The sequence below is a fragment of the Bufo gargarizans genome, chromosome 6 (assembly GCF_014858855.1).
Source record: "Bufo gargarizans isolate SCDJY-AF-19 chromosome 6, ASM1485885v1, whole genome shotgun sequence".
Classification (NCBI taxonomy): domain Eukaryota; kingdom Metazoa; phylum Chordata; class Amphibia; order Anura; family Bufonidae; genus Bufo; species Bufo gargarizans.
In genome coordinates this window covers 139,577,964-139,593,043 of record NC_058085.1, presented here as the reverse complement: position 1 = coordinate 139,593,043, position 15,080 = coordinate 139,577,964, and the positions used below count along the sequence as shown (strand labels likewise).

The 15,080-nt window shown below is 42.6% G+C and overlaps 1 protein-coding gene across 1 annotated transcript in view; it reads right to left on the bottom strand.

Moving 5' to 3' along the window:
* Window positions 1–1,756: 1,756 nt before the first annotated feature.
* Window positions 1,757–15,080, bottom strand: part of MARCHF10 (membrane associated ring-CH-type finger 10) — a 41,720-nt gene continuing 28,396 nt past the window's right edge. The window contains exons 7-11 of the mRNA XM_044299546.1: window positions 12,964–13,133; window positions 11,592–11,701; window positions 9,703–9,810; window positions 2,002–2,044; window positions 1,757–1,910 (exon numbers count right to left, since the gene is read on the bottom strand). Of these exons, the coding sequence (XP_044155481.1) occupies window positions 1,882–1,910; window positions 2,002–2,044; window positions 9,703–9,810; window positions 11,592–11,701; window positions 12,964–13,133 (460 nt within the window). The 3' untranslated portion in view covers window positions 1,757–1,881. The remainder of the gene's footprint in view (window positions 1,911–2,001; window positions 2,045–9,702; window positions 9,811–11,591; window positions 11,702–12,963; window positions 13,134–15,080) is intronic.

Genomic DNA, 15,080 nt, shown 5'->3' with positions numbered 1-15,080 from the left:
GTATCTGGGCCTGAGACAGAGACTTCCATTCGTCTATCTGTGGAGGAATGGGTTGTCTCTGGTACTAACCTCCTTCCAGAGTCTTATAGGGATATAAGGGCCTAGGTATGCAGCATATGAATATTCCTACCTTCAAGGTCTATTCATATTGATAGGTATTTAGGGCCCGGATTAGGGTTGTTTAGGAGGTGACCTGTTCCTTCAATAGTTTCCAGGCCCAGTTACTGTTCCCCTTCCCTCCTGTGTTTAGTGTGGAGTTTTTTCCCCAAACTGATCGTGACAGATAGATAGCGGAGATAGATAGATAGAAAGAGATAAAGAAAGATAGATAGATAGACATTATAACGTCCTATACTTACCAGTTTCTTTCCAAAGTTGCTTATCCAAGATTGCCGAATCAAAGATGGATGCTTGGGGAGGGGACAATTCATGAGCATGCTCAATTAACAAAATGTTTTGAGACGGATCCGCTTTAAACGGAGCCATTACATACGGATCCGTCCCCATTGACTTCCATTGTGTGTCAGGACTGATCCGTTTGGCTCCGTATCGTCAGCCGGACATCAAAACGCTGCAAGCAGCGTTTTGGTGTCCGCCTCCAGAGCGGAATGGAGAGGCAAACTGATGCATTCTGAGCGGATCCTTTTCCATTCAGAATGCATTAGGGCAAAACTGATCCCTTTTAGAATGCTTGTTAGATTCCATGACAGATCTCACAAACGGAAAGCCAAAATGTGAGTGTGAAAGTAGCCTTAAACACATCTAAATTGACAAAGAAATGTTACAAATTACTAGTATTTTAAGTCTACAGCTCTTCAGATTTAAGTATTTTATGGTTACAGACTTCAAACATACATGCAGTAGGTTAGCAAGATTTTAAAGAAAAGTCTAGTCAGAAAAATCCTGAAAAATATATACTTGTTTTAAACAATTGGTCATTTTTTGATGACACATTCCTTTTAAGCAAACAGTACTTTCAGAGCTTACTGAGGCATATTGGCTAAAAACCGGGATGGCCACAGACCTAACAGGGAAATGTCCCGGTAGGCCCAGCAACAATATGGGGGCCACTTTTAGTCTGCCCCTGGCTAAAAAAGAGGTTATCCAAGACTAAAAGAGTGGCCCAGACCTGCCCGACTCAGGGTTTGGGTGATGCTGACTTGATCCCGCTACTGCATCACGTCTGTTGGGCTCCCGGGCTAGCAATTCTGCTCCCACGTGTGCTGAAGACAACAACCATTGACTGGGGCACACGTGAATGTTGCAGCCAAATCCAATCACAGGTCACAGTAGTGACCTGATCCTCCTATATCACATGTGACATCTCGCTTTACGCAAAGGAAGCAGGTCACCGTTGTGGCCTGTGATTGGCTGCATGTGTGTCCCATAGATAAATGTTGTCCTTGGTGCATGTGGGTGTGGAACTGTTGGCCTGGGAGCCCAACAGACCAGATCCAGTGGTGGGGTCCAAGTGAGCATCACCCCCACCCTGGGTCGGGTAGGTCTAGACCACTCTTTTAGTCCTAGATAACCCCTTTTAACTTTCATTCAAAATATTTTTATCCCTTCCAATATAAAAATCTCTTCAACTAGAATGTAGAAATAGTTTGTTAACTTTTATTTAGCATTTCAATTAATTTTATTTGCCAGGACAGAAGTAAAGATGATTCATGTTGTGTTATATATATATATATATATACGTATATATTTTGATATACATATACAACAACCTGTTCTCTTCTGAAATGTTGGACTATTGACCCATGTGTAGGTTAATGGATGCAGATGGATGAAGCTGTATCTTGCTCAGGCCTCTGTGCACAAAAATTATAGGTAGATAGATACGTACACAGATAGACATTAATTCACGTAAAATAAAACTTAGGAATCCTGTTCGTTGTCTCTTGAATCTGAAGAGAGAAAATTATTTAGAAATTTTAGAATTTACAGAAGTAGTCTTCTCGAGAAAGAAGATAATGAAAATGAAATTGCTTCACTTACGTTCACGTGTTCCTAAGCTTAGATGTAAAAATCTTCTTGAAAGCTATAAAATAAATAGAGCTTATTAACAGAATGATATTGTTTCCCAACCAGTGGCTCACAAGCTCTGGTATTGGGCTAGTAGCAACTGATTGGCGTTCCCTACTCTGTGGAAGTCCAAGACACACCCAGAGACAGAACAATACAGAGACAGAGTCATACAGAAATAGGTCGGAACAGAGCGGACAATACAGCATCAAATAGCGAGACGGGGTAGTCAAACAGCCAAGCCGAAGTCAGAACCAGACTAGAAACACAGCACCAAAACACGAGACAGAGAGTGGTCAAAGGCAAGCTGAGGTCAATAATAGAAGCAATCCAAACGAACACAGAAACGGAACCAGGAGCAAAGCTAGGGAGTCAATGACTATCACTGGCAAAGGTGTATTGCCAGCAGGGGATTTAAATAGAGTGCTGGGTCCCTGGATCAGAACCTCATAGGTCCATGGACTAAGCGCTCTATAGGACCAGAGCACAAGTTGCATATCCATAGGATGACTGGGCTGTCACTCGGCCCGCAGAAATACCAGACACACCTAGAACCAATCCCCTACTAATCTCCCCCAGCATACACTGCGGGGAGAAACAGAGCATTGTGCTCCATAGCTATGGAAGCGACCGTGTCACCGGGGTACGCTTGGGGCTCGGCCGGGCAGCACGTCACTGGGACATGGCACGGCCACAGCCAGAGACCGCAGCACTGGAGTCCAGACTGGTAAGTTCATGACAGATAATGTCTGTGTAAAGTCTGTGTTGCATCCATTTATTATTTTTTTTGTGGACCCTTTGACGTCTATGAGTCCATGGTCCGCTTTTTAGAAAGGACATGTTCATCTTTTGCAAAAAGATAGAACATGTCCTATACTTGGCCACTAAATGCAGACCCCACACCCACAGAAGCCAATCAGTCCGCAAATAAAAATGGATACCACACGGACATCACATAGATATCATGTGTATTTTGTAGATCCGCCTTTTGTGGACTATAAAATACATACAGTCGTATGCATGAGGCCTTAGTCTAAAAAGCGCAATTTTGGCTTCCTATAAATATAAAACTGGCAGCGTGCACTTCTAGATTAAAGGGGTTGTGCAGTTACAATACTATGAAAAAAAGGGGCATTGCTGCAGTGATAATGAACCATTAAACATCTATCCGCTGGAAGATATGGGTCCATTAGAGTGAAAGACCTGTCATTTGGGACCCCAGTATATTACATCTTGATGCTCTTTACACTTACAGTGCACTTACTAGTAGACACTGCACGGTTCCACTGGAAATTGTCATCTGTGCATGTGACAAACTGCAGTTTTACTGGTACTACCTGTCTGATTGCTATCTGTCACCGTGCTCCTTTGGTTCCTGAACTGCTCTCTTGTACCACTAGACTTCATCCAGCTCTTTACACTCCTGTGTCTACACTCAGGCATCTGCCATCCATGTTCTTTGTTCTGGTTTTTCTGACCCCCTGTTCTCTACTTTTGGAGTCTTCTACTCTACTGTATAGTTACAAACTACACTGATACTCCACCCATGGCCCTGCTGCGCCTTCCATGTTTGTTCCTGGACAGCCTGATTGTCTTACTGTTTGTTCCTGTGTTCACACTTCAGTCTCCTGTTTTGATGTTGTTGCATCTGCCAAAGGATTCACATTCCTCATCTTGTAATGTTACTTAAAGGGAATGTGTCAGCAGAAAATGACCTGCTGCTTAAATCATTTTTTTATGTTTAACATATTTTTAAATAATTTTGGTGATGTTATTTTTATGTAAACAAACAAAATATCCTGCAGTTTTTGCACTTGCCACTATGTCTAATAATTGGCGCCACTTCTTGGTTTGTACAGATTACTGCAGTTAACTTGTTCTAATACCACCTCTGTGTATAGATAAGACAGGATCCACCATTTACACGGAGATTGTGAAAGCTTATCAATTCTTTCCCTGTACAATGACCTCTGCACAGGTCACAGAGCATGCCTAGAAAACTCTCCCATAGAAGTCAATGAGTTCCCCTCCTGACCATTGTGTCTATGGACCATGGGGCTGCCGTAAAGCAATTTTGTTAATGCTTTGTAAATGCTGTTAAGAACGGCTCAGGCAAGATGGCAGCCCCCATAATAATGTTCAGGAAATACAATTAAAAAAATCTACAAACAAAAATATAAAAACAGATTAGGAAAAAGGATGTGTGTTACGCTCTGATTTTAAGGGAGCAGATACATTTTTTAGTAATATCTTTCCTTTAAGCTAAATCTTAACCTCTTGCCTTATGACTGCATGTTCTATCTGCAGCAAAGTAATGTTTACCGTAACAGTGTATAACTGGTTCCAGGAATATTTTATTATCATTGGCACCAGAGTATGGATCAAATTAGTCAGTGGTGTTTGGTTCCTGGGCCAAAATCATACATCATGAACCTTAAAAGAAGGCTGAGAAGTTTGGGGTTGTTTGTTCTAATTTTGGGGTTGTTTGTTCTAATTTTAATCAGTTACTATTTACTAATTATTTTGGTCCAAATTGGTGAATACTGATCCTAAATTCATTTCTTTTTAGGAACCACACTCCTTATGTAGTCATTAACCACCTCAAAATGACAACTGACATGTCATTAAATCCAGGCTCTAAATATTTCACTTTGCTGTGCAATCAACTCTCAGATACACAGTAATTAATGCTTCTTAATATTTTGCTTTCTAATGTTTGGTATTGAACCCCGTCATTTCCACAGCGTCTTCTGCACTCAGGAAGTATATGATTATGTAGTTCAGAATGATCAGAAATTAGCGGGTAATGTCTATTTTCACATTGTTATTACTGTTCTTGTGGGAAATCTCAAGCTATACTTCTGTTACCTGGATGATTATTCTGCTATAATTGGTAGTAAACTGTACGTTTATATCTCAAATAAACTGTAATAAATGAAGTAAACTGGTCTTACTGTGTGAAAATAGCATTTTCTAGATAGAGTGCTGTAGGAGCTAGTAAAGCATGATACAGACATGTTCTGCAGAATTGCTAAATCCATCACTCACTGTACATGTGGATCTGCAGAGTAGGTTACTTATCGTTCTTTTTATGCAATGTACTAGAATTTCTCTACCAGTACTGTTTTTTTTCCGCCCCATAAGATGCACTTTTTTCCCCAAGTGGGGGGGGGGCATCACTGCGTCTTATGGAACGAATACTATTGAGCGCTCATTAGTACCGGAGCCCGCTCTCTGGGCTCTGTACTCACCGCTTCCTGTTCCTCGGCCATCAGCTGTGCTGTGGCTGCGGACAGCGTGAGGACGCTCTGTGATCTCACGCTGTGCGCATCATATCACAGCACAGCCGACAGCAGGAAGAAGAAGAGCACTGGAGGTGAGGAGAGGCAGAGTCCCGAGAAGGAGAGGTAAGTGGATTTTTTTTATTTAATCGGATCTGAGGCTGGGGGCCACTCTGAGGCATGGGGGCTGATCTGAGGTCTGAATGGGGATTTTATTTATACTGGGGCTCTTATATGAGGTCTGATTGAGGGTCATTCACATTGGGTTCTGAGCTGAGGTCTGATTGTAGTTCTGATCTGAGGTCTTATTAACATTGGGGGTCTGATCTGAGGTCTGACTGAGGGTCTTCTTAATATTGGGGGTTTGATTGGGGCTGTTAGCTGAGGTCTGATTAACATTAGGGGTCTAATTGCTGGTCTGATCTGAGGTCTAATTAAAAAATTTTCTTCTTATCGCCCTCCTTTAAAACCTGCGTCTTATGGGCGAGAAAAATATTGTATGTGTTATGGCATGTCATAAAACATTGATCAATGGGCTCTGACTACTAGGATTCCCACACAGGGCCGGAGTCAGCACCAGGGCAAGTGACGGGGCCCACAGCTCCGGGGGGGGAGGGGCCCACTGTGCCCGCTCACTCCTGCAGATGTGTCCTGGTCTTCATTAAACTGCCTGTTCTTAATTCTAGGGCAGCTTACCCCAGCAATGCAGAACAGGGTAGATGGAGTTTCCTACCAGGCTAAAGGACCTTCCTGATGTCATCTGCCCATGTGACCAGTAGGGGAGGAGCCAGAGGAGCAGAGAGCTGTATTACTGTACAGAGAAGAGCAAGGCTGGAATGTGGTGAGGCCTAGCTGTATGTGTGTGTGTCTGTTTGTCTGTCTGTGTGTGTGTGTGTGTCTGTGTGTCTGTGTGTGTCTGTGTGTGTGCAGGGCCGTCTCTAATATTGATTAGACCCTGGGCAGGAATTTACTTGGGCCCCTTGGATCCCGCTTTCCCACACCCCAGCATGCAGTCACGCCCTCCACCACAACACACACGCGCACACAATTTCAGTCAGTTTTGTCTGTGATTGCATTGCGTTGTTCAGTTTTTTCCATGCGAGTGCAAAACGATTTCCACACGCGTGATAAACTGAATGTTGGTACCCAGACCCGAACCCGGACTTCTTCACAGAAGTTTGGGTTTGGGTTCGGTGTTCTGTAGATTTTATTACTTTCCATTATAACATGGCTATAATGGAAAATAATTGCATTCTTTCATACAGAATGCTAAGTATAATGTCCATTGAGGGTTAAAAAAAAATAAGGATCAACTTATATTTGATGACTAGATTTGCGTTATGCGAAATTCTATACCATTGATTAACTGCCTGAATAAATAGAACGCTTAAAATACCATTTTTTTTAATACTACTTTTTAAACACTAGATTTACAAAAACAAGCTCAATGTGAGAGGGCGGTATTTGTCCACAAATTATAAGGACACAGCAACCATTTCACTGTTATCTCTCACACATTAGTATATAGTTGTCCACTGTGGGAGATGTGTGCCAATATTGTTTATTTACAGTGTCGGTGTATATCAACACACAATGTATTACTTTCCCTTTAAAGTGGTGTCTATAAGATACTATGTTGTCCCAGGATCACTCATTCATATGCAAGCGCTATTGTTTTATGTGCCAAATCTGGCCACCAGCACCATACATCCAGGATGTGACCAGGGATCTGCTGAATGAAGATAGAAGGATCTTGTATCTTCATTCAGCAGGACCTGCGCTGACGTTACCGCGCTCACCACGCGATCAAGCGGATGAGGTGAGTAATTATTTTAGTATTTTTTAACCCTCAATGGACATTTTACTTAGCATTCTGTATTAAAGAATGCTTTTAAACAATGTCATTGGTCATTTGTGGGCAGTGGCCAGCGGGGCTCAAGAGGCAGTTGCCTTTTGCCCCCACGATCAACTGGGCCCGGGGCAGCTGCCCCTTTTGCCCCGCGTTAAAGACGGCCCTGCGTGTGTCTCTGTCTGTCCCTGTGTGTGTCTGTCTGTCCCTGTGTGTGTGTGTGCCCCATGTGTGTGTCTAAGGAATTGCTTAGACTCCACACCACAGTCTATAACCAGTGCCTAATGGGTTACAGTTTAGACCACCTTCTGGTACATGTTAATAATTCCTTTTCAAAACCCCAGTCCATGTTCCCTGAGTAATGGGAATCAGTGGGAGTCATATTAAAAGGTAACAAAAGGTTAGAGCATAACTAAGGGTACTTTCACACTTGCGTTGTTGGATTCCGGCAGTCAGTTCCATCGCAATCCTGACGCAAACGGATGCATTTGTGAGACGGATCCGGATGCGGATCCGTCTCACAAATGTATTGCAATACTGGATCCGTCTCTCCGGTTGTCATCCGGAAAACGGATCCGGTATTTATCTTTTTCAAATTTTTAAAGGTCTGCGCATGCAAAGACCGCAAACCTGGATCCGTTTTTCCAGAACACTTAGGGCTGGATCCGGCATTAATGCATTTCGATGGAAAATAATGCTGGCATTCCGGCAAGTGTTCTCGAATTATGGACGGAGAAAATACTGCAGCATGCTGCAGTATTTTCTCTATCCAAAAACCATACAGTGACTGAACTGAAGACATCCTGATGCATACTGAACGGATTGCTCTCCATTCAGAATGTATTAGGATAAAACCGATCCGTTTTTTTCCGGTATTGAGCCCCTAGGACTGAACTCAATACCGGAAAAGAGAAACGCTAGTGTGAAAATACCCAAGGTGGAATTCCCTTTTAATGTCCCCTAAAGGTGGCCACACACATTAGATAGAACTTGGTTGACGATCTCACCATCGCATAAGTGTCTGTCCCTGTGTGTGTATATGTGTGTCCCTGTGTGTGTGTGTCCCTGTGTGTTTATCTGTCTGTGTGTGTGTCTGTCTGTCCCTGTGTGTGTATCCCTGTATGTGTATCTGTCCCTGTGTGCATTTGACCATCCCTGTGTGTGTGTGTGTGTGTGTCTGTTTGTGTGTGTGTATTTGACCATCCCAGTGTGTGTGTCCTTGTGTATGTGTGTGTCCCTGTGTGTGTCTCTTTCTATGTGTGTGTGTGTCACCATCACCATGCCAACAGTGTTCCTCTGCCTTGACGCAGCTGCATCAGAACGTTCTGTGCGGGGCAAGAAGAAGGAAGAAGAGGAGGCAGCGCTGCCAGCATGGAGTCCGTGGGAGAGGCACAGGGAGGCACACTAAGGACGTAGGTAACACTACCACATGATCTACACTAGTGTTATCTCTGGTTTTACATAGGACTGCAGGTAAAACGAACACATTATTAGCACTAGTTTCATCTGTGGTTTTACATAGGACTGCAGGTAACACTACTACATTTTCTGTACTCAGATAGCCATCACTGCTATCTACTATATTATCTGTACTCAGAGAGTTATCATTGTGTAAGGGGGCCCACCGAGACTTTTATCGCCCAAGGGCCCACATGAACCTGGTGCCGGCCCTGCTCCCACATTTCCAAGAATGGGACAGTCTTCTCTGGTGAAACAGCCTGCCGGAATTTAAACACTAGTTATGAAAGTAGTCTTATAGTATTTGAAAACTGCTTATTTTAATGTATCTATGTAGTAAATCACTGATGCCATTTCCATTGCCACGATATAACCATTTGGGAATATAAAACACAATTCCCAATCACTCACCACATATCGCAAATATTATATAATGTTTCTCATTTAACCCCCTAACAACCAGAAACATTTTTTGTGATTTAGTGCACACAGTCACAGTTTACAGGCTCTAACTTTTTCATATGTAAGGGTATCAAAATACAGGTATGTCATGGCTTTCCATTCCTTTTTAGTTTTATTTAGTAAGAAATGTGTAAAAACATAAAAACGCTTTTTTTTTTTCAAACTCTTGCTCATTGTTTTTTAAATATCCAAATTGGTACAAAAATAAATGATTCAAATGGGTTCCCTATTTTGTGTCTTTCATTTTTTCATTTTGGTATATAATAAGTATAGTTTTGGTATCTAATAAGTATAATTTTCTGTTTACAAAGGCAGGCAGTGGGAATTAGATATAAAGTAAGTATTCCTAGAGGAGCTTACACCCTCACAAATCATACATTCATGGTATATCATAGTGAAAACTCAGTTCCTAAAATAGTAGAAAAAATAAGATACACCTGTGTGCACAGGGGTATTGTGAATCAAATAGCCTTGCAGATTTTTTTTAACATTAGCATTTGTCTCACCTGTGTGACATTCCATCAATATAATGAGATTACAGTAGTGACTAAGACTTAGATGTGTATTTGTTGCTGTCAATTTCCTGTAATTTTTTATTGGTGCTTACACAAGTGATTTACTCACCTCAGATACTCTGGAGTCTCGAGTGTTTGACAGTCGCAGCAGTTCCTCATATCTTTGCTGATATAGATGAAGAAGTAACGCCAGATACAGACTGGGATTTAGTGTGGCCTGTATACATGGAGAAAAAATTAGATTGTGTCTGGCCATGTCTGGGCATCTTTAAAGAGTCACTGTACTTTCATATAAATTCATTTAATATAGAATGGTGTATTTAGCACATTTCACTTAATTTAAAAAAAATCTGCCTGCATCCACCTAAAAAAATGTGTAAAATCATGGCCACTAATTGTTACACTTCCACTTGTAGTCCACTACCTGTTAGGCTAGATTCATCTCTAGTAACAGAGACGGAAGACAGTTCACAAGAAATAGGGGCATGTCAGAGCTAGCTGAGCTCCTGAACCTGATCGAAGAACTGCTTCTATACTGCTTCTGGGGGGAATGTGGCTAGCAGCAGAACAGCGAGGACGCCATTCTCTGGAGCTCCCACCGGCCGGATCTAATCCTTTGGCATCTAGCCTGTAAAGGCTGATGAGGGAACACCGGACCCCACCAACAAGCCTCTCTGCTTTGTGGCCTACGGGGGAAGCCATCTTGGAGGCTCTGAAACACTCAGGGACCAGAGATACATCTGAGGCCTGGCACCACACTCACGATAAATGGCTACAACACCCCCTACTTAGATATTTTTAGGGGCACCAGACAAGATTGCCCTCTTTCCTCTCTCCTTTTTAATATCTCCTTAGACCCCCTTTTACATCATCTACAACCACTTAACACCTCCTTGCAAGATAGCTGTTCTCCAATCGCCATAGTCGCATTTGCCGACGATATACTGTTAATTGTCACAGATCCTGAAACCACACTTCCACAAACATTACAAGACCTCATAGATATCGGACAGCTTTCGGGTTACACCCTTAACCTGGATAAATCCGAAGCTCTGCTCCTCAAAGGCCTCACAAGGCCGAGATGGACTGCTCATTTCCCCTTTCAATGGTGCTCCCACTCTATATCATACCTGGGGGTACATTATATATGTACACTAGAGGACACGCTAGCAGGAAACATCTCTCTTTATCGTACATGGGACGGGCATACCTTCTTAAGATGGTGGAATTTCCCCGCCTGCTATATCTTCTGCATTCCCTACCAATATACTTACGCCCCAGAGACGAGAAAAAAATTAACTACTTATACGTAAACTCATCTGGCATGGTCGTCGCCCCAGGATACCTTACATTATTTTACAACAACCTAGGTTGAATGGGGGGCTGAACGTTCCCAACATCAGGGCATATAATATTGCAGCTTTGATGAGAATAGCAATAGACTGGATACACCACACATCCATGTTCTCAAACAGATGTCAAGAACAGGCCTTCATACCTAGACTGGCTCTGGCCAATTTACTCCATGCCCCACACAGCGAGATCCCAGAGCGAGCCAGAGAGAACATCCTGCTGATGTCGACCTGGTGGGCCTGGCAAAAGATGAGGCTTCTTAAAAACCTACATCCTCACTGCTCATTACAAATGACCCTCCTGGGACACCCACATTTCCAAGAAGGGTCACCCCATAGGGATTTCTATGATTGGCATAAAAGAGTACTAACTCTGATCAGTCACTTGGTAGACCACACCACACACAAGACCCTGGCATTGGATTCGAGATGGATTTTTCTGCAACTGGTGGTGCAACAAAATGTTGTGCAACAAATGTTGCAGTGCAGTTGTGCCCTATCTGTCGCATGACAAATGTCGTCGTGTAGACCTAGCCTAATTGCTTTAGTGTTTTTTTTTTCTTTCTTTCTAGAAATGGTTTGTATGCACTGCATCTGGACCCTTAAACCCCCAGGCACCCTCTCTCAGCTTATGTTGCCAGTTTACCTGAGTCTCCTGATGTCTTCTGTAATGCTCATTCAAGTTAAATCCTTCAATTTCGAACTCCACCTTTTGTTTGCACATCTCGCATGTTCTCACTGTGTTCAGCTCTGCCCCTGAAATAGACATGCGTGTGTCAAGGGTTTTTTGCCCAATAAAGAGGAACCTGTCAGCCACTAAATACTTTCAAGCATCCGCTCTTAGAATACTACATTATGGTATTCCTCTGCCTTTCCTTTTGGAAATATAGAAATAAGGCTAGGGCTACACTGCAACTTTTTGTAGCACTGCTGATTGATTTGAACTATGGAGTCACATCTGCTGTCTGAAGGAATCCATTAGGCTGTATGAAATCTTGTGGACTGCAGCTGTCACTCAATAGTTAAAATCAATAAGTAGCACTACAAAAGTCTCCCAGCCTAGGCCATAATTGACAGCTGAGACTTACTTTCCCTAAATAGCGTGTGCCCCTACACGGTCTGACACTGTCAGCACTTATAGGACAAGGTCAGGGTAAAACATATGGTCTGGCTGCTGTGTGCGGCTGAAACCCCCCCACACCTGTAGTGGCCAAAGATCACATGATTTTGAGGGCTGTTACGAAAGTTTTACCTGCAAAGTCATGCAGCCACTACAGGACGGTAGATTTTTGGCCATGTGCACAACTGTGTAGTTACAATAAGAGCAGGGAGGGATATGCGCTATTGTCAAGGGAATGGTAACATCTAGTTTATACATTTCAAGAAAAAGTAAGGCTACTTTCACATATGCGTTTTTGCCTGATCCGGAGGGATCAGCAAAAACGCTTCTGTTTTTGATAATACAACCAATGAATGGGGAAAAAAACGGATCTCAACACTGGAAAAATAAAATGGAGGAACATCAGAAAGCAGAATTATGAGAACAGATGTTCCCGCATTGGTATTTATGGTAAAACATCAGGAAAGCTGACATATCCTCTGATCATATGCTCACATCATGTTTGTAATACAAGTCTGCCGTATACTTGCTTTGCTGTACCCATGGACTTTCATTGGTCACATATGGAAACTATGCCAAAATAGTGACATTTAACTAGTATACCTTTTTTGCTAAATTTTCAATATTTTGTGCAAAAAAATCAAGAAGCATATGAACAGGGACAGAACTATTTCCATAGTGGCTGCTTCAGGGCCCACAATATCAGGTTAGGCCCAGCTAACACCTGCCAGCACACACACAGCTAGGAAGATAGAGTATAGCCTGACTCCCATAGGTGCTGTATTCTGTCTTTTATGTCTCTGGTGAGCTTGTATGGAACCATAATATATTTTTTTTCCCACGAGCCTTTAGCAAGGCTTTTATTTAGGAATGCACTGTGGTAGCTGTATTTTCTCACCTGATTTAATTTTAGCCAGAAGCCATTTCTTCATGCATTCAGTGTGAACACACTTTAAACTCCCAGAGCATTGACAAGGTGCAATGAGATGGTTTTCTGTGGTTTCACCTCCCATGAGACAGATCCTGCAAAGATCCCCTTCTTCTTCTTCCGAGTCTTCCTGTAGTATACTACAAAGTGTGAAAAGAAACATGTTATCTGACATTAGCTACATGTAGTTCTGTATTGAAGTCTACTCAGCACAAATTGTTTCTCAGTAACAGATAATTAACTGGGGTTGCCCCAGTTAATTAAAAACTTCTCAAAAATCTCTTAGGCCCCTTTCACACGAGCGAGTATTCCGCTCGGGTGCGATGCGTGAGTTGAACGCATTGCACCCGCACTGAATCCTGACCCATTAATTTCTATGGGGCTGTTCACATGAGCGGTGATTTTCACGCATCACTTGTGCGTTGCGTGAAAATCGCAGCATGCTCTATTTTGTGCGTTTTTCACGCAACGCAGGCCCCATAGAAGTGAATGGGGCCGTGTGAAAATCGCAAGCATCCGCAAGCAAGTGCGGATGCGGTGCGATTTTCACGCATGGGTTCTAGTTGACAGTCTATTCACTGTATTATTTTCCCTTATAACATGGTTATAAGGGAAAATAATAGCTTTCTGACTACAGAATACATAGTATAATAGTGCTGGAAGGGTTAAAAAAATAAAAAAGTTAACTCACCTTATCCTCTTGTTCCCGTAGTTCGTTCCCGGTCTGTTCTTTGCTAGCTGTGGGCTTGGGCTAAAGGACCTTTGATGACGTCAGATCACATGCTCCATCACCATGGTGATGGACCATGTGATTGGAGCATGTGATCTGACGTCACCACAGGTCATTCAGCCCAAGCCCACAGCTAGCAAAGAACAGACCGGGAACGAACTACGCGAACAAGAGGATAAGGTGAGTTAACTTTTTTATTTTTTTAACCCTTCCAGCACTATTATACTATGTATTCTGTAGTCAGAAAGCTATTATTTTCCTTTATAACCATGTTATAAGGGAAAATAATACAATCTTCAGAACATCAATCCCAAGCCCGAACTTCTGTGAAGAAGTTCGGGTTTGGGTACCAAACATGCGCGATTTTTCTCACGCGAGTGCAAAACGCATGACAATGTTTTGCACTCGCGCGGGAAAATTGCGCATTTTCCCACAACGCACCCGGCTCTTATCCGGGCAAAAAACATGACGCCCGTGTGAAAGAGGCCTTAATGCCTTTAAAAAAAAATATATATACTCACCTGTTACTCCCCTGTGATTTCCAAGGCCGCAGCTTGGGTTCTCCTTGAAGTGTTTGTGTATAAGGCTGCAGCAGTAACAGTGCCATATAAGAGCACATGACTGCTACAGCCAATCACTGGCCTCAGTGATATATGGCATGAGACCACTGACGACAGCGACTGGCTGCAGCGGTCATGTGCATTTTACAGTTATGTCACAAGCACAAGGAGTGGGACTAGAGCTGCAAGGCTGGAAACAACAGGCAAGGAACAGGCTTTTGGTAAGAATTTGACATTGCGGACAAGTTGCAGTAAAAAAACTGATCCATTATAAAAAATTTATGTATTTTTACCTAATTTGCTGTGGCTATGCAATGTGGTAATTAAAGGTGAAAAATGTAAAGTGGTACCACCTACACATGTATAAAAAAACACGTGGAGATTTACTGTATGGCAAAAGCTAAGGTAAAAATGCACACATGTTGTTTTTGTCGCAGTTTTTACCACAACTCACCCACAATGTGAAAACCTAGCCTAAGGTGATTTAAGGACAGCACACATGCCCATTGACTTTAATGTGTGTATTCACACATCAGTGGTTTTCCATGGACCATGGATCCATGGTGATTCCATAGAAGCATGCCCTATTTTGTCCATGATTACGGATCTCTCACACACTTTATATTCTATGGGTCAGTGAAATCCACAGACACAGCACAGATGCCATCTGTATTCTGCAAGTGGTTTTTATGGACCATTGGTAGGAGATGCTCTGGAAACTATCATTCAGCTTGGCAGCGTCTATGGAAGCGGAGGGCATAAAATGGACACGTGTAATCTTCATAGACATCTTCACG